This window comes from Pipistrellus hanaki (genome assembly GCF_964339955.1).
Source record: "Pipistrellus hanaki genome assembly, chromosome: 3".
Taxonomy (NCBI): Eukaryota; Metazoa; Chordata; class Mammalia; order Chiroptera; family Vespertilionidae; genus Pipistrellus; species Pipistrellus hanaki.
Window position 1 is genome coordinate 102,712,401 of NC_140505.1, and position 17,599 is coordinate 102,729,999.

At 51.9% G+C, this 17,599-nt stretch overlaps 1 protein-coding gene across 4 annotated transcripts in view; it reads right to left on the bottom strand.

The window, feature by feature from the left end:
- Positions 1 to 980: 980 nt before the first annotated feature.
- Positions 981 to 17,599, bottom strand: part of ATP8A2 (ATPase phospholipid transporting 8A2) — a 563,643-nt gene continuing 547,024 nt past the window's right edge. For all 4 annotated transcript variants that reach the window (XM_084878763.1, XM_084878761.1, XM_084878762.1 and 1 more), the window contains 2 exons: positions 11,959 to 12,050; positions 981 to 1,671 (listed from right to left, as the gene is read on the bottom strand). In XM_084878763.1, coding sequence (XP_084734889.1) covers positions 1,574 to 1,671; positions 11,959 to 12,050 — 190 coding nt within the window. In that variant the 3' untranslated portion in view covers positions 981 to 1,573. The remainder of the gene's footprint in view (positions 1,672 to 11,958; positions 12,051 to 17,599) is intronic.

Below are 17,599 nucleotides of genomic sequence, written 5' to 3' on the forward strand. Positions count from 1 at the left end.
TTCCCTTCCTCATCTTAGACTCAGGCCACTGCCTGCTGTGAGCCGTGCCGTATGTAACACTGACTGAATGAGGAAGCAAGCCTTCTGGATATAAAAACGGCTGTTGAAATGTTTGGAACTTTTTTCAATTAAAACTGCCTGTCAACATCTTGTTTAACCTCCTGAACATATTAGGCTGATCAGGACATTTGTCTGGGCTTCAGGGCTTGATTTCAGAGTTCCTGCTCTGACGTGGTGGGAAGTGTCCTCTAGGCCTCCTCCCTGTGTCTGTGTCTTGCTTGCTGCTTTCTCCTTCCACGGTCATCCTCCCTCCCACACTCAGGGGCCCTTTCTCTCAGCTGGGCTTGCACATCCTCTCTGGTCCCAGAGCGACAGAGTGACAGGTGTGTTCCTTCCCTGGGGAGACATGCTCTAAATTCATTCATTTTCTAACAATGAAAATCCAAAAGATGCTGTCAACTCCTAAGCAGACAAGCGTGAGTCCTAAGTTAAGAGGATGCTGAGAGTCCCGTGGCCTGAAGGCTGGGACGTGCGTATTGGGAGCCTGGCTAGCAGGGTCCCGTCCACCGTCCTGACCTGCAGGCTTCCCTGTCACCACAGAGAGGCAGGTAAACTTTAGAACGTCTGCAGAAGGGTTGCGTTTTCCCTTTAGTTATAGAAGGAAGAGGGCGGTGGAAGAAGGGACTTCTTGCGTCTGTATCTGTATCTGCGGTAGAGAAAGGCTGGATGCGGACTCGGGCTGTTGCCCACCAGTGACCATGCACGGAGCACAGCGGCCAGCCATGCAGAAGGTGTGAGGACGAGAGACCCGGGGGCACTGGGAGGCCTGGGCCGACCCCTTGGGGAGGGCGCAGAAGGTGGTGTTGGAACACAGAAGGTTTGCCCACTGGGAATGTGGCTAGGAGGTCCACACCAACAGTCTCAGGTTTCCCACCCAGATATATTTATATATATATATATATATATATATATATATATATATATATATATATATATATATATATATAGGAAACCATAATGTTTGTGATTTCATTGTAATCAAGAAATTTATGCCAACTTCATACAAACATAATAGGAATCAAAGCAAGACAGTAACCTGCCGAAGGTGAAGTCTCCATGCTGCCGTCCGTGGGCTCGATCTGTGAGGTAAAAGGACCGGAAGCCAGTGTGTCCGGCTCCCGGCCCCGGGAGGGGCTTCTCACGCAACATAAAACCCTTTCATCTTCGCTCCCAGAACAACTAGTACTGAAGTTTAAATATCGGTGAAACATAACGTTCTTAATTTCACACCTCACAGAGCACAGCTGAATGCTTCTAACAACGTAAACAAAAGTTAGGCCAAGCACTGCAGACACGGTGGGAGGGAAGAATGGCTTCCCGCGGTGTATATCCGCGTTTGCGCAGGAACACGTAACGAACAAACCGGTTGGCTAAGGCCACAGAAATGTGTTTTCTCGTGTTTTGGCTGCTGACACCAGTCTCTTCTGACAAAGATGTGTTAACACTGGGTACAACAAACTGCATCTCTTCAATCAGGAAAACGCGACTCTGAGTTCTTCCTTACTTTCCAGCCTCATTTCCGCCTCGATTTCTTTTTGGTGGTGTCATAAGCACGAACGATTTCTTCCTGAGTGACAGCGCCATGCTCCTCCTGGGAGAAGGCGTACCCATCTGAAAGAAGCCACAGGAGGAAGTGGGTAAGGGCAGGCCGGGGGAGCACACGAGGTTTGGGAGAAGCTGCTTTTGAGGAAACGACAGCTGAGCTTCCACACATGGGCCCGCTCAGCCTTGGGTGCGTGGGAGCCTGAGACGGGGAGCCTGTGGCCCAGAAGGGGGTGCGGGCAGTGTGGGGGTATGGGGGTGTGGGGGTGTGGGCGGTGCGGGGGTATGGGGGTGGGGCAGTGTGGGGGTGTCGGGGTGTGGGGGTGTGGGCGGTGCGGGGGTGTGGGCGGTGCGGGGGTGTGGGCGGTGCGGGGGTGTGGGCGGTGTGGGGGTGTGGGCAGTGTTAGGGTGTGGGGTGTGGGGTGTGGGGTGTGGGGGTGTGGGCAGTGTGGGGTGTGGGGGTGTGGGCGGGTGGGGTGTGGGGGTGTGGGCGGTGTGGGGTGTGGGGTGTGGGGGTGTGGGGGTATGGGGGTGTGGGGGTGTGGGGTGTGGGGGTGTGGGGGTGTGGGGGTGTGGGCAGTGTGGGGGTGTGGGGGTGTGGGGGTGTGGGCAGTGTGGGGGTGTGGGGGTGTGAGGGTGTGGGGTGTGGGCAGTGTGGGGGTGTGGGGGTGTCGGGGTGTGGGGTGTGGGGGTGTGAGGGTGTGGGGTGTGGGGGTGTGGGCAGTGTGGGGGTGTGGGGGTGTCGGGGTGTGGGGGTGTGGGGGTGTGGGGTGTGGGGTGTGGGGGTGTGGGGTGTGGGGGTGTGGGGTGTGAGGGTGTGGGGTGTGGGGGTGTGGGGGTGTGGGGGTGTGCGCAGTGTGGGGGTGTGGGGGTGTCGGGGTGTGGGGGTGTGGGGTGTGGGGTGTGGGGGTGTGGGGTGTGGGGGTGTGGGGTGTGAGGGTGTGGGGTGTGGGGGTGTGGGGTGTGGGGTGTGGGGTGTGGGGGTGTGTGGTGTGGGGGTGTGGGGGTGTGGGGGTGTGGGGTGTGGGCAGTGTGGGGTGTGGGGGTGTGGGGGTGTGGGGGTGTGGGGGTGTGGGGGTGTGGAGTGTGGGGGTGTGGGGTGTGGGCGGTGTGGGGGTGTGGGGGTGTGGGGGTGTGGGGTGTGGGGTGTGGGGTGTGGGGTGTGGGGGTGTGGGGTGTGGGGGTGTGGGGTGTGGGGTGTGGGGGTGTGGGGTGTGGGCAGTGTGGGGGTGTGGGGGTGTGGGGGTGTGGGGTGTGGGGTGTGGGCGGTGTGGGGTGTGGGGTGTGGGGGTGTGGGGGTGTGGGGGTGTGGGGTGTGGGGGTGTGGGCGGTGGGGGGTGTGGGGGTGTGGGGTGTGGGGTGTGGGGTGTGGGCAGTGTGGGGGTGTGGGGGTGCGGGGGTGCGGGGGTGCGGGGGTGCGGGGGTGCGGGGCGGTGGGGGGCGGTGGGGCGGTGGGGGTGTGGGGTGTGGGCGGTGGGGGGTGTGGGGGTGTGGGGTGTGGGGGTGTGGGGTGTGGGGTGTGGGGTGTGGGGTGTGGGGTGTGGGGGTGTGGGGTGTGGGGTGTGGGGGTGTGGGGTGTGGGGGTGTGGGGGTGTGGGGTGTGGGCGGTGTGGGGTGTGGGGGTGTGGGCGGTGTGGGGTGTGGGGTGTGGGCAGTGTGGGGGTGTGGGGGTGTGGGGTGTGGGCAGTGTGGGGGTGTGGGGGTGTGGGGTGTGGGCAGTGTGGGGGTGTGGGGGTGTGGGGGTGTGGGGTGTGGGGTGTGGGGGTGTGGGGTGTGGGGGTGTGGGGGTGTGGGGGTGTGGGGGTGTGGGGGTGTGGGGGTGTGGGGTGTGGGGGTGTGGGGTGTGGGGGTGTGGGGGTGTGGGGGTGTGGGCGGTGTGGGGTGTGGGGGTGTGGGGGTGTGGGGTGTGGGGTGTGGGCGGGTGGGGGTGTGGGCGGTGTGGGGTGTGGGGTGTGGGCAGTGTGGGGGTGTGGGGGTGTGGGGTGTGGGCAGTGTGGGGGTGTGGGGGTGTGGGGTGTGGGGGTGTGGGGTGTGGGGTGTGGGGGTGTGGGGTGTGGGCGGTGTGGGGGTGTGGGGGTGTGGGGTGTGGGGGTGTGGGGGTGTGGGGTGTGGGGGTGTGGGGTGTGGGGGTGTGGGGTGTGGGCGGTGTGGGGTGTGGGGGTGTGGGGTGTGGGGTGTGGGCGGGTGGGGGTGTGGGCGGTGTGGGGTGTGGGGTGTGGGCAGTGTGGGGGTGTGGGGGTGTGGGGTGTGGGCAGTGTGGGGTGTGGGGGTGTGGGGGTGTGGGGTGTGGGGGTGTGGGGTGTGGGGTGTGGGCAGTGTGGGGTGTGGGGGTGTGGGGGTGTGGACGGTGTGGGGTGTGGGGGTGTGGGGGTGTGGGGGTGTGGGGTGTGGGGGTGTGGGGGTGTGGGGTGTGGGGTGTGGGGGTGTGGGGTGTGGGGTGTGGGCAGTGTGGGGTGTGGGGGTGTGGGGGTGTGGGCGGTGTGGGGTGTGGGGGTGTGGGGGTGTGGGGTGTGGGGGTGTGGGGGTGTGGGGGTGTGGGGGTGTGGGGGTGTGGGGTGTGGGGGTGTGGGCGGTGTGGGGTGTGGGGGTGTGGGGGTGTGGGGTGTGGGGTGTGGGGTGTGGGCGGTGTGGGGTGTGGGGTGTGGGGGTTTGGGGGTGTGGGGGTGTGGGCGGTGTGGGGTGTGGGGGTGTGGTGGTGTGGGGTGTGGGGGTGTGGGGTGTGGGGGTGTGGGGTATGGGCGGGTGGGGGTGTGGGGGTGTGGGGTGTGGGGTGTGGGCGGGTGGGGGTGTGGGCGGTGCGGGGGTGTGGGCGGTGTGGGGTGTGGGGTGTGGGGTGTGGGCGGGTGGGGGTGTGGGGGTGTGGGGTGTGGGCGGGTGGGGGTGTGGGCGGTGCGGGGGTGTGGGCGGTGTGGGGTGTGGGGTGTGGGGTGTGGGCGGGTGGGGGTGTGGGGGTGTGGGGTGTGGGGTGTGGGGGTGTGAGGGTGTGGGGTGTGGGGGTGTGGGGGTGTGAGGGTGTGGGGTGTGGGCAGTGTGGGGGTGTGAGGGTGTGGGGTGTGGGGGTGTGGGGTGTGGGCAGTGTGGGGGTGTGGGGGTGTGGGGTGTGGGGTGTGGGCAGTGTGGGGGTGTGGGGGTGTGGGCGGTGGGGGGTGTGGGCGGTGCGGGGGTGTGAGGGTGTGGGGTGTGGGCAGTGTGAGGGTGTGAGGGTGTGGGGTGTGGGGGTGTGGGGTGTGGGCAGTGTGGGGGTGTGGGGGTGTGGGGTGTGGGCAGTGTGGGGGTGTGGGCGGTGCGGGGGTGTGAGGGTGTGGGGTGTGGGCAGTGTGAGGGTGTGAGGGTGTGGGGTGTGGGCAGTGTGGGGGTGTGGGCGGTGTGGGGTGTGGTGGCAGGATGCAGCCTGGTGGGCTCATTGAAGGGGTTCTGGCTGCTGATGCTGGGATGGGAATGGCTCTGAGGGGCGGCCTCCGTTTAGGAGCTGAGCTGAGCTCAGCCTGGGAAGCGTAAACTGGGTCACTGGTCCATGTCTGCACTTTCCCACCACCAAGCACGTTGTCCTGCTCGGGAAACGTCCCAGCGCGCCTGACGCTGCAGGCCGCCGGGGAATTTATGAGGCTGTAACGTGCCGGGCAAACACGCACCAGCTCACAGTGAAAGCTGGCAAAGGGCATGCTCAGAGCGGTCCTGTTTCTAAATTGGGCTGATTTGGGCTGGTAATAAGAACTTACAGTGGGTAACAGATCTTATTTTTATGCAAAGAAAAAGATCACAAGATAAAGGCAAGAGGAATTTAGTGATTGGCCCTGTGGCCACAGCAAAACTGGTTCTTACAATCAGCTCCAGTAATAATAAAAATAATAATAATCCTATATGATAAAAGCCTAATAAACAAATTGACCGGCTGGTGGAATTACCAGTCAGTGGGGGGTGGGGCCAGTGAGTGGGCAGTGCCAGGCCAGCCAAGGTGGGAGCCAGTGGGCAGAGGGAGGGGACAGTAATCAGGGGGTGGCAACCGGCAGTGGTGGAGGGGCAATGGGGGGGGGCGTGGAAGGGAGGGGCCGGCCACTTGCTGGTCAGAGCTATCCTCTGATCACCCTTCTGGTTGCCTCCTGCAGAAGGGCCAGACTGCAGCTTAGACCACAGGGAGCGGGCCTAAGCTGTCAGACAAACGTCCCTTGAGGGGCTCCTGGTCTGTGAGGGGGCACAGGCTGGGCTGAGGGACCCCCCACCCCGAGTACATGAATTATCATGCACCAGGCCTCTGGTAATAGTAATAATAGCAACCAACAATTATTAAACACTGTGTGTACCAGGCACTGTCCTATGTACTGTGCACAAATGACTATCTATTCCTACCCCTATGAGATAGATGCTAGTGTTCTTCCCATTTCACAGACGGGAAAACTGAGGCATGGAATGATTTCACCATCTGCCCAAGATCACAGACCTAGTGAGTGGCAGTTTGGAGCCAGACCCAGGCAGTGTTTATGCAGGGCCCACCCTTTCCTGCATCACCAGTTCTTTAAAAGGTTTAGCAATAGTGGGCTTTCCTTCTTAATTGGTTCTGCCCACAGATGGGACATTTATAAGACTCCCTCTCTGTTGGCTAACCCTTCTGGCTCAGCGGTGCAGGAAAGTCCCACAGCTGGGTGAGACATTCTGACCAAGACAACACAGAAAAAAGCCTAACAAAGGTGACTCCCACCCACACCTATTTATGACTGATCAATAGAGCTGTTAGTTAATCATCACAGACTTTACAGGAGAAAAAGAAATCAGAAAGTCTCCCGGATTATAATTAGTTATTCAGCTCAGACAGCTGGCTTAAAAAGGGGAGTTCTGGAGTGTACAGACACACAATAACAATGTGTAAGAGAGCCTTGAGGGGATGGAGAAGAAGAGACTTCAGAAGATTCTCAGGTGACTTCCTACTCTGTGTACGCCCACAGGCTCGGAGCTCTGTCCCTGGGCTGGACAGCCTGCCTGTCAGCACCACCGGGAAAGCCGAGGGCAGGCGGGCCACCCTGGAGGCCACGGCTGGTCTCCAGAGGTGGGCTTGGGGCCGTCTGAGGACATGGCGGGGCAGCGGGAGCGGGTGGGTGTGAAAGCAGAACAAGCAAGCAAGCCTGACCCAGAACAGAGAGCAGTCTTCCACAGGGACTCTTGTCTACTCGCTACCTCCATCTCTAACAAAACCAAACCCCCAAACCCCCAAACCCCACTTGGTGTGGTTGCCAGAGGAAGCAGCCAATCGCCTAGGCCAGTGTGAGCAGCACCTAGCTGGGTACTGAGCAGGCTTGTCACATGCCTGGAGCAGAAACTCAGAAGCAAGCCTGGAGAGGGGCTGCTGGCGTGTTCCGGCTCTTCTCCTGACCCCTCTCTCCCTCCCCACTCCCTCTCCCCTTTTCCCCTCTCTCCTCCCTCCCTCCCTCCCTCCCTCCCTCCCTCCCTCCCTCTTCCTCCTGATGCTGGGCTGCCAGCCTGTCCCAGGACAAGTGCTCTTTGTGCAGCGTCTTCATCGCAGTCCCAGAAGAGACACCTTTCCTAGGGATGTTTCAAAGAAAAATCTAACAAATATCACTGTCTCCTCCTGTAACAAGACTGTGTCCTGGGGTCCATGGGGACACTTCCTTCTGCAGCCTTTGAAAGGCAATGTTTCCAGTAAACACATGATGTTTCTGGGAGGGAGTGGAGAGGGAGGGGTCAGGAGCCTTTGGTGTGACGGTCAATTCACTGGAGGTGTATCTCTTTGGACCCAAGGTGCTGCCAGAACGATAGTCCTGCCAGGGCTCTGTGCCCCCAGGTGGATGCCTCTCACCGGACAGATATAACTCTGGTCCCGAGCAATGAAAGGCCTCGGGACTGCTCTTCCCGAACCTGCCTGGGGCAGGTTGTGCTACTGTGTTCTCTGCCCTGCAGATGGCTTTCCCAATCTGCTCTGCTCTCACCATGGATCCGGACCTGGGGCTGAGGCACTGGGGGTAAGGGGCTGGTTCTAATCCCTGCCTGGCAGTAGCTTGGTCCCAGGACTGTGGCCTCTTTAAGCTTTCTGGGTCTCCTTGGTTTGCGTTCCTGTAAAACAAAGGGCCTGGACCAGTGAGGCCCAGGTTCCCACGCTCTTGCCCTGGCTGGGTGTCCCCGGGCGGCAGAGCCCTCTGCCTCCATGCCAGAAAAGGGCACCTGTCTCAACAACCAGTCCGAACAGAACAACTGCCACCTCTCTGTTTGGATGTGTGTTCTGGGGGGAGAGGGGCGGAGGGAAGGAATAAAAGGAACTTGTTGAGACAGAAACATTGTTTGGGAGCGTTCTTTTGGGAAAGGCATCTTAGCCTTTGGAACTGTCCACTCCCTATTAACCAGAAGGAGCGAAAATCTGGCCTTTCATTGTCTCTGTTTTTCATTCAGACCCCCCCTGTGCCTACTGGGAAGCCAACTGCAGTGGTTTTTTGCTTGTAGCTCGATGGCCCCTGGCTTCTATCTGCCTCACTGGTATGAGGCCCTTGCAGTGGATCACTCCTCACTCAGCTTCCAGCAGAAGAGATGGCAGAGAGGGGCTCCTGGTCCAATAGCAAATCTTCTCTCGGGGCGAGCAGAGCACCCCAAGGTCACTCCCTCACTACCAGGTGGTTTCTCTGACAGTTCCTACTCACTGTCATTATGTTTGCACCTGTCACCATGTTTCCAAAATGTTGTGCACTAAGACTTTCTGAACCAGACTTTCTTAATCTCAACTGAGACTTAAGGTGGATTTTGCAATTCAAGACTAACAGGAGGATGGCCCAATAGGACTACCCAGGGGGTGGAGATAAACTATTTCCCTCTCAGAAACCGGGTCTGGTTATAGTTAGAGTCACACTGGAAAAAGTGTCAGTGGGACAATGGCATTTGTGAGCCCAAAGTGGGGCTGCACCCCTCAGCCTGGCAAAGACACATCAGTTCACCAGCTCCTGTCTGATGACCATTAACCTGGCCTTGGCATCCAAACGGGAAGCTCAGGGGGGGCCCCCAGCTCTTAGCAATTCCCGCTTCCATTCATCTTTCAGGAAGTCCTGACAGTACTGATGAGGGTGGCTAGACATGGGGTGATCTTCCTGGGTAAAGCACAGAGCTTTTTTCCAGTGATTGGAGAAAGCGCTCAGTGGTCCAGCTCTGAGCTCTCCCTGGCTGGCCTGGAGTGTCTGCCTCCACAGCCAGAACCGGAGGACAGAAGGAGGTAGGTGAAAGGAGATGCAAAGGCAGGTGAATCTCTTCATTATTTTGTCTAATAGGACATTTGGTGAAGTTTGTAAATTATGTCGTTTTTTTTTTTCTTCATTATTTTGGAATAAAACTTCCCTTAAGTAGCATTCTTGTGAATCTGAGCTCTGATGATATCTTTATGTAAAAAATATATATTTTATTGATTTTTACAGAGAGGAAGGGAAAAGGATAGAGAGTTAGAAACATCAATGAGAGAGAAACATCGATCAGCTGCCTCCCACACAACCCCTACTGGGGATGTGCCCGCAACCCAGGTACATGCCCATGACCGGAACTGAGCCTGGGACCCTTCAGTCTGTGGGCCAACGCTCTGCCCACTGAGCCAAACCGGGCACTGATAATATCTTAATGAAAAATATTCCTAATAGCAGTAGAATTGGGGGATACCCTGGGACGATAAGGGGATTAGACCATATGGGAAACACTGATTGGTGTGTTGGTTGGTGGCTCATAAGGAACCAAAAGTACTTCTAAGATTAGAGTTTTCCCCCAGTTTCCTGGGAAGACTGAGGCCCAAGACAGCTGATGGTTAGACCCAGGAGGACATGCAGGGGCCTAGACAAGCTACATAGAACTTCTCACATCCCAGGAGCAGTTCCAACTGCTTGATAGTCTCATATAGTTGTCCATGACAGAAACATTCTGTTATCAATTAGGTCTTACTATGCATTATGCTTCTTAAATGTGCTGTGATTTTAGAAGCTTTTTCATTTTTGTACTTGCTCATTAGAATTCTTTTGTCCTTTAAAATATTAAAAATTCAGCAAAATGTTTAGTCGTTGTTTTAAGACATTTTATGACTCTTCCTCAAAAGTTCTCACTTGGTCTTTGATCTACACAGTTTACGCAGTTAACTCATGAATCATACAACTCTTGAACAACATAGGCTTGAGTTGTGTGGGTTCACTGATAAGTAACTTTTTTTTTCCAATAAACCCTCTATACATATTTTCTCTTCTTTATGACTTTGTTAATAACATTTTCTTTTCTCTAGCTTACTTTGTTGTAAGAATACAGTATCTAATACATATAACATAAACAATATGTGTTAATCAGCTGATTGTGTTACCAGTAAGACTAATGGTCAACAGGGGTATTAGTATTTATGTGTTGAGGGAGTCAAAAGTTACATGCAAATTTTCACCTGGGGTCGGCACCCCTAACCTCCCACTGTTCAGGGTCTACTGCCTCAATTCTTTCTTGATTACTTTGAAGCATATGTAGTTTGGAAACCAGCATGAGTTTCTCTGTGGTATAGAGAGGGCACTTTACATCCATCATTGGGAACCCTCACAAAGACTAAGTAAGCTCATATTATTGTAACTCTGTTTTCCCCCAAAGGATAACACAGAAGTTTCGAGAAATATGTAAGTTGCCCCCAGTTACTCAACTATGGCAGAAAAAAATAGTGATGCCTAACGTTTATTGGACTCTATATTGTCAGGCACCATTCTAGGCACCTTACGATCTCATTTAATCCTCCCAACAGCCCCAAGTAGGTTCTCATATAATATCCATTTTACAGATGTAGAAACAGAGAGGTCAACTTGCTTACGATGACAAAAACGTCTCCCTGCCAGAACCGGACTGAAGGCGGACCTCACACACCTCATTCCTCGGATTTCCCTTCCAAGCCTCCTGACTTGACCCACTCTCTCGGATCAGAGACACCACAACTGTGATTCTGATCTGGGCCACACTGGGCCAGTTACTGTGCTGACCCCACCCTCTGCCAGGTGCTCTTGGGGCTGACACCACCTCTCTCCGGGGCAGTGGGGCACTAAAGGACACAGCAGGCAGGTGAGGCCCCACGAGGAGCTGGCCTCCAGCTCCTGTCTCTCACGTTGATATTCCAGTGGGAAGTGAAGAGAGGAAGTGGATTACTAAGAGGGATGCCATTCCACCCTTCCCTTCCCTCTCTGTATTGCCAGACACCCCTGACACAGGTCCTTGAGCACCTGCCCTGTGGATGCAGTGATTATTTTCCCTAAGCTGCTCTTGGTCTACCACCGCTTCCTTCTCACCTCCTCGGGAGGAACGGGAAGCAGGAAGCGAGGCCTGTGTGAAGAGGTGACATGTGAAGTGTAAGAGGGAGTGCGGGCAGAGAGATTGGCGGGTTCAGAGATGTGGCCTCGGCACAGGAAACCTGCACTCTAATGTCACCCCTCAGCGGGGAGCCCAATGGCTGGATTGCCAAAATAAGCCCACAGCTTCCCCATGAACTGTGGCAGGGACCCCATCTGCTTTCATGGCCTCCCTTCCGCTCCTTTGGGCTCCAGTGCCACCTCAGAGACCCTGTTCAGAGCAGGTGCCTGCAGCAGAAACCAGTGGTCAGAGCGGGGACCCCAGTGCTAGACATGGGGTGGCCTTCCTGGATAGAGCACAGAGACTTTTTCCCAGTGATTGGCATTATTTTAATTAATATACTAATCCTATATAATAAGACCCTAATATGCAAATTGACCAAATGTGGAATGACCACGGAATGACCAGTTGCTATGATGCGCACTGACCACCAGGGGGCAGATGCTCAATGCAGGAGCTGTCCTCTAATGGTCAGTGCGCTGCCACAGGGGGAGTGCTGCTCAGCCAGAAGCTGAGCTCATGGCTGAGGCGGGCAGCAGTGGTGGCAGGAGCCTCTCCCACCTCCATGGCAGGCGGGCGGTAAGGAGCGAGGGGTCCGGGACTGTGAGAGGGGGCAGGCCAAGCTGAGGGACCCCATCCCAGTGCACGAATTTCATACACTGTGCCTCTAGTATTAAATAAAACCCTGCATATTGCTATCTTTGGGAAATCAATTTAAAAGTAACATCACTTCAACCTTAGAAAAAATGCTACTGGGAGGCTGACAGAGGATCTTAACCATATCAGGATTTTAAGTTTAAGAATTTTGTCATTCAGGCATTTGATTGGGTCCCAGGGAACTACCTATATGCAAGCTGTACTTGCCTCAGGCCAAACACACGCATTTCACTTCTAAACGCGGTGCTCCAGCTTGGCAGCTGTCTCCTTCCCTCTTAACGATGCCCAGGCCTTCATTAAGCTTCCCACCTTCCCGCGTGGGCCGGGTCTCGCTGGCCTGCGTGGGCCGTGGTGACTACTTACGTGGGACACTCTGCTGGATGGAACCTGCTCGGAAGAGAGTCGGGGGGGTCTTCTTGCTGAGCCTCTTTAGCAAGTGGTCTCGCTCATTCATCCTGCAGGTAAATCAAACATGTCAGTATCCAATTCACCTGGATACATCTCAAAGGTTCTGGTTGGGTGACTTCCGGTTGTAAAATAAAACAAACGGCGGGTAGGGGGTTTGGAAGCTTCCTTCCCCCGTCAAGACAAACGTCCAGTTTTGCATGCCCCGCACTGTTGACGGTAGATGCTATCTCGACACTTGGAGCGCACGGCCCCCTCTTCTAAAAGGCGCTCTGTGTTCGCCGTCCTGTGCACAGCGCCCCAGCCCTCTGCCTCCCTCCTAATGGAAGTGCACTACAAGTGCCCTTTCATACCGGGCAAACCCCGGCTTCCCGGAACACTTTGGAAGGAGCGATCTGTTTCTATGGTAAATGTCTTAAAAGCCTCAGTCCCACCTGCAGCCTCCTTTCCTCGAGCCAGTAAACGGCACTAGGGCCAGAGCCGCTCCCAGGTGCCCCGGACCCCGCAGGAGACAGGCTTCTTTCCACACAACCTGATGCTTATTATGAAACACAATAAAAATCAAGGTGAGCTTTCTTTGAAAACATAAGGATGGGGAGCTCTTCCTGCCTTTCCAGAAATTATTCCCGCCCAGGCCGCCACAGCTGTGAACAGACATGAGCTGTCCCGGAGGACGGGGTCTCCATTCCTGTCAACCGAGTGGGTGCCTGAAAACGGTCCAGGTGGCCAGAGTGCTCTGATTCCTTACCATCACTCTGCCTGCTCCCAAAGAGATTTCTACCCTGTTTCCCCGAAAATAAGACAGTGTCTTATATTAATTTTTTCTCCCAAAGTTGCGCTAGGTCTTATTTTCAGGGGATGTCTTATCTTTCCATGCGCTAGGTCTTATTTTTGGAGGATGTCTTATTTTCGGGGAAACACAGGTAGTACATAGCAGTTCACCAGTGCCCTCTATTATGGGGTGAATTGTGTCCATCCCCTCCCCCAACACACACATTCATGGGCCCAATTCCTAACCCCCAGCACCTCAGAATGTGACTGCGTTGGAAGAGGGGGTCTTTAAGAGGCCATTGTGTTAAATGAGGTCATTAGGGTGGGGCTTTAATCCAGGACCACTGGGGTCCTCATGAGGAGAGGAGTCTAGGACACACGCAGAGGAAAGACCGCGTGGAGACAAAGGGAGAAGACGGACTTCTACAAGCTGAGGGGAGAGGCCTCAGGAGAAACCGAGCCTGGCCACACCCTGATCTTGGACTTGCAGCCCCAGAACTGTGAGACAATAACTTTCTTTTGTTTAAGCCTCCAGGCTGTGGTACTTTACTATGGCAGCCAATACACCCCAATCTGCTGAATGTGGGGCTTAGGAGCTTCACTTAGGAGCTTAACCCCTTGAGGGTTAAGGAGCTTCAGCTGCTTGTGATCCAAAGCACCTCCCCTGGCCTGGCCCATGAGCCTCAAGCCCGAGGAGGACCTTCTCCTGACCAGAATCCATGTCACCACCTCCCTCCACCCCCACGGGCCTTTGAAAGAGGAGCAGGGCCCTGGGTATTCTCAGTAGTTCTATGAGCTGAAGTTCATTTTGCACTTGGGTTTCCAAAAGAGAGCATTTTCTGATCCTCTTGGTCGAAAGGACAATGTTTGACTCATCACCAATTAAAGGTGAGCCTGCGCTAGCTAAACATGTATGCACAGGTCCCTTCCCAGGGCAGGACTGAGCCACGGTTGGCAAGGGAAGGTGAAATACCCAAGTCAGCTAATCCTTCCCTGTGCTACCACTCTCCGGCTCAGACCTGCAAAGAATCTGGGAATCACCACGCACTGCCACCTTCATGAAGGTATTCACTGAGGTAGAAACATTTTTCACCAAGATACATAGCTGTTACGTTGACTCATAACTTTCACAAATTTAGACACGGTATGTGCTTTCCATCGCACTCATGCACCAAATCCTGTAAATGTCAGGAGTGGACCTGGTTGTGAGAACTACTTCAGATTTTAACCAAATAATAAAATCTCAAATATAAAGCCCCCTTATACTCTTCTCTGATTCCATTCTTCTTCCTTCTTCCATAATAAACTTAGAAATAATATTTTGTTCATATTTCATACTTTGTTCTATATTATGCATTCACATTAATATATAATTTTGTTTTAAAATATGTCTAAATGGAATTATTTATTTTATACTTCTAGTTTATCCTATTTTTGCTTTGTTACTTCTTTTCTCCTTTTTATTTATTTATTTATTTATTTTTTATTATATATTTTATTGATTTTTTACAGAGAGGAAGGGGGAGGGGTAGAGAGTTAGAAACATCGATGAAAGAGTAGCATCGATCAGCTGCTTCTTGCACACCCCTTACTTGGGATGTGCCCGCAACCAAGGTACATGCCCTTGACCAGAATCTAACCTGGGACCCTTCAGTCCACAGGCCGACATTCTACCCACTGAGCCAAACCGGTTTTGGCATTTTCTCCTTTCTTATCATCTTTGCATTATCTACTCACGTAGAGGACAAATTAATCTCTTTTCCTTCTGGACACTTAAAACTTTTTAAAAAATTGATTTCAAAGAGGAAGGGAGAGGGAGAGATTCTAACATCAATGATGAGAGAAAATCATTGATCAGCTGCCTCCTGCATGCCCCACACTAGGGGTAGAGACCGCAACCCCAGGCACGTACCCTGATAGGGAATCGAACTAGGGCCTCCTGCTTCATGGTCGACACTCAACCACTGAGCCACAGCGGCTGGGCTCTTCTGGACACTTTTATAATCCTCTTTGTTTTTGGTGCTGTACACCTTCATAACAACACTTAGTATGACTAGGTGTAGATTTGTTTTATATTCCGCTCATTTCATTTGGAAAATTTAAATCAAATAGATAGCACTTGACATCTATTAGGAGGGCTATAATAAAAAACAAACAAAAAGCAGAAATAACAAATATTGGAGGGAATGTGGAGTAATGGGAACCCTAGCACATTACTGGTGGTACTGTAAAATGGTGTGGGCATTGTTCTTCAATCAGCTCAGCATGGAGTTACTGTATTAGCCAGAAAGTCCACTCCTAGATATACACCCAAAAGAATTGTGATCAGAATCAAATAGATACTTGCACACCATTATCTGAAGCAGTATTATTTACAACAGCTCCAAAATGGAAACGAGTTAGATATTAACTGATAAACAAAAACATTGTATATCCACACAGTGGAATATCATGCAGCCATGAAAAGGAATGAAGTACTGATATGTGCTACACAGGCATAAACCTTGAAAACATTATGGTAAGTGAAAGGATACAAACCAAAAAGGCCATATATTGCATGATTCCATTTATAGGAAATCTCCAGAACAGAGATTTCCTGTGTAGAGACAAAAAGAAGACAAGTAGTTGCCAGGGACTGTAGGTTGGGAGTGTGGGGGAGGGGAATGGGAGTGACTGCTTAAGGCAAACACAGTTTCCTTTTGGGGAGTTGAACTATATTCTAGGATTAGACAGAGGAGATGATTCCACAACACTGTGGCTATACCAAATGCCACTGAATTGTACACTTTAAAATGGTAAATTTCATGTTACGTGAATTGTATCACTCTATTTAAAAAAAAAAAATCAATTAAAAAAGCAAAAAGGAGGGGAAAGGGCCCTGAATCAAGGTATATCCCCTCCCATCACCTGCACGGTTGGTTTATTTCTCCAGTGGTGGCGTGAGAAGGTGCTGTCTTTGTTTTTTTTCTATCCTAGCTTAGCAGATATGCTGACTGGGACGTGCAGATAGGAAATGTGCATGTAAACAAAAATTCACCAGAGGTACATGCACTCTTAGTGCTTCCCAAACAATAGTGATGAAACTCAGTCTCACACGAGTCTGTCTACCAGGCTCTGTTTAAAAGCGTGACATGAGGAGGTGGTGTGCTTCTGTCTCAGAAACTGAAAAGTGTTAAGAAGGAGAGGAGAGCTGAGAAGCCAGTGTTGGTAAATAATAAACTCTTTTGTCCACAGTCCTGTCAGGAGGCTTTTCCTGCAAAAACTACGTACACGTAACTGCCAAAGCTCAGGAGCATGGAGAATATAACAAATAACTGCACATTTGTTTTTAAATCTTGTCAGTGGTTATAGCTGGTAGGAATTGCAGCTGACACCTCAACAAATCCAAACACAAATAGGTATTTCTAGAAACCTACCAGTATTTTTAAGTTAATGCTGAACGGCCTTCAAAACATAAATTTAATAGGTTCCTCAAGAAAAAAGCTTGTCCAAAATTCCTTTTCCTTGAGGCAAGGCCAAACATCTACCAACTGATCAGAGTGTGGAAATTCTAACCTATTTTTAAGGATCCCTAGAAAATGAGATTTCACAGCCTCAATCCGTAACTTATTTTACTAATTATAATCTAAACATTAGGAAATGAGGACCTTTTGGGCTCATGTGTATTTCAGACCTGCCTAGGCCTTTGCAGGATCACTTCGTTCAGTACTCTTACGAACAGGGTGGGCTAAAAGTAGGTGTACAGTTGTGAATATCTGAAACAGAGTTTATTCTTGTATTATTTTTAAAATATATATTTTTATTGATTTCAGAGAGAGGCAGGGAAAGGGAGAGAGAGATAGAAACATCAATGATGAGAAAGAATCATTGATGGGTTGCCTCCTGCAGGTCCCACACTGGGGGTCGATTTTTATGGTTTCACATTTGTTTCATATGCCCACAAATCAGGCATATGCCCTGAGCAGGAATCTTATCGTGACTTCCTGGTTCATAGGGTGACGCTCAACCATACTGGCCAAGCAATTCTTATATTATTGCTTATTAATTACTATACTATTAATTAATTATTATTTCATTTCCCACATGAACAACTGTAAACCTACTTTTACCTCATCTGGTAATGAGGGAAAACAACAAGAATAAAACTAAATAAAATAGGTTTTCCATGCAAACATTCCAATAAAATAGGAGTTACACCCTGGATTAGGAGCCCATCAGTAATTCTCTTTTATTATATGGTAGTAAATTATTTTCTTTTTTTCTTTCTGCCAATTCATACCCAGCCCGTTTTTATATTTATTTTCTTATTTTTATTTTTGGGATTCAAATTTCCCTACTATGTCCTTTGTACTTTTAAAAAAAATATTTATTATTGAAAGTATTTCCCCCATTGACCTCCTCTAACTGCCTCCACCCCTGCCCCAGGCCTTCACCACCCTATTGTCTATGTCAGCGTTTTTCAACCGCTGTTCCGCGGGAGATGTTGCCTGGTGTGCCGTAGGTGCAGACAAGACAAGAATTTTATAATTTTTCACTATTTTGTTTACTTAATATTTCATAATAAAGTAATTATAAAATACTTTCTTTGTGTTTATTTGATTCCTATTCAAGAGAATTACTTTATATATAGTCAATATAGGCACAGAGTTAAATTTTTTTAACATTTTCTAATGGTGGTGTGCCTCGTGATTTTTTTCATGAAACAAGTGTGCCTTTGCCCAAAAAAGGTTGAAAAACACTGGTCTACGTCCATGGTTTATGTATATACGCAGCATACAAGTTCTTTGGTTGATCTCTTGCTCTCCCTCCTTCTCCTTCCCTCTGAGAT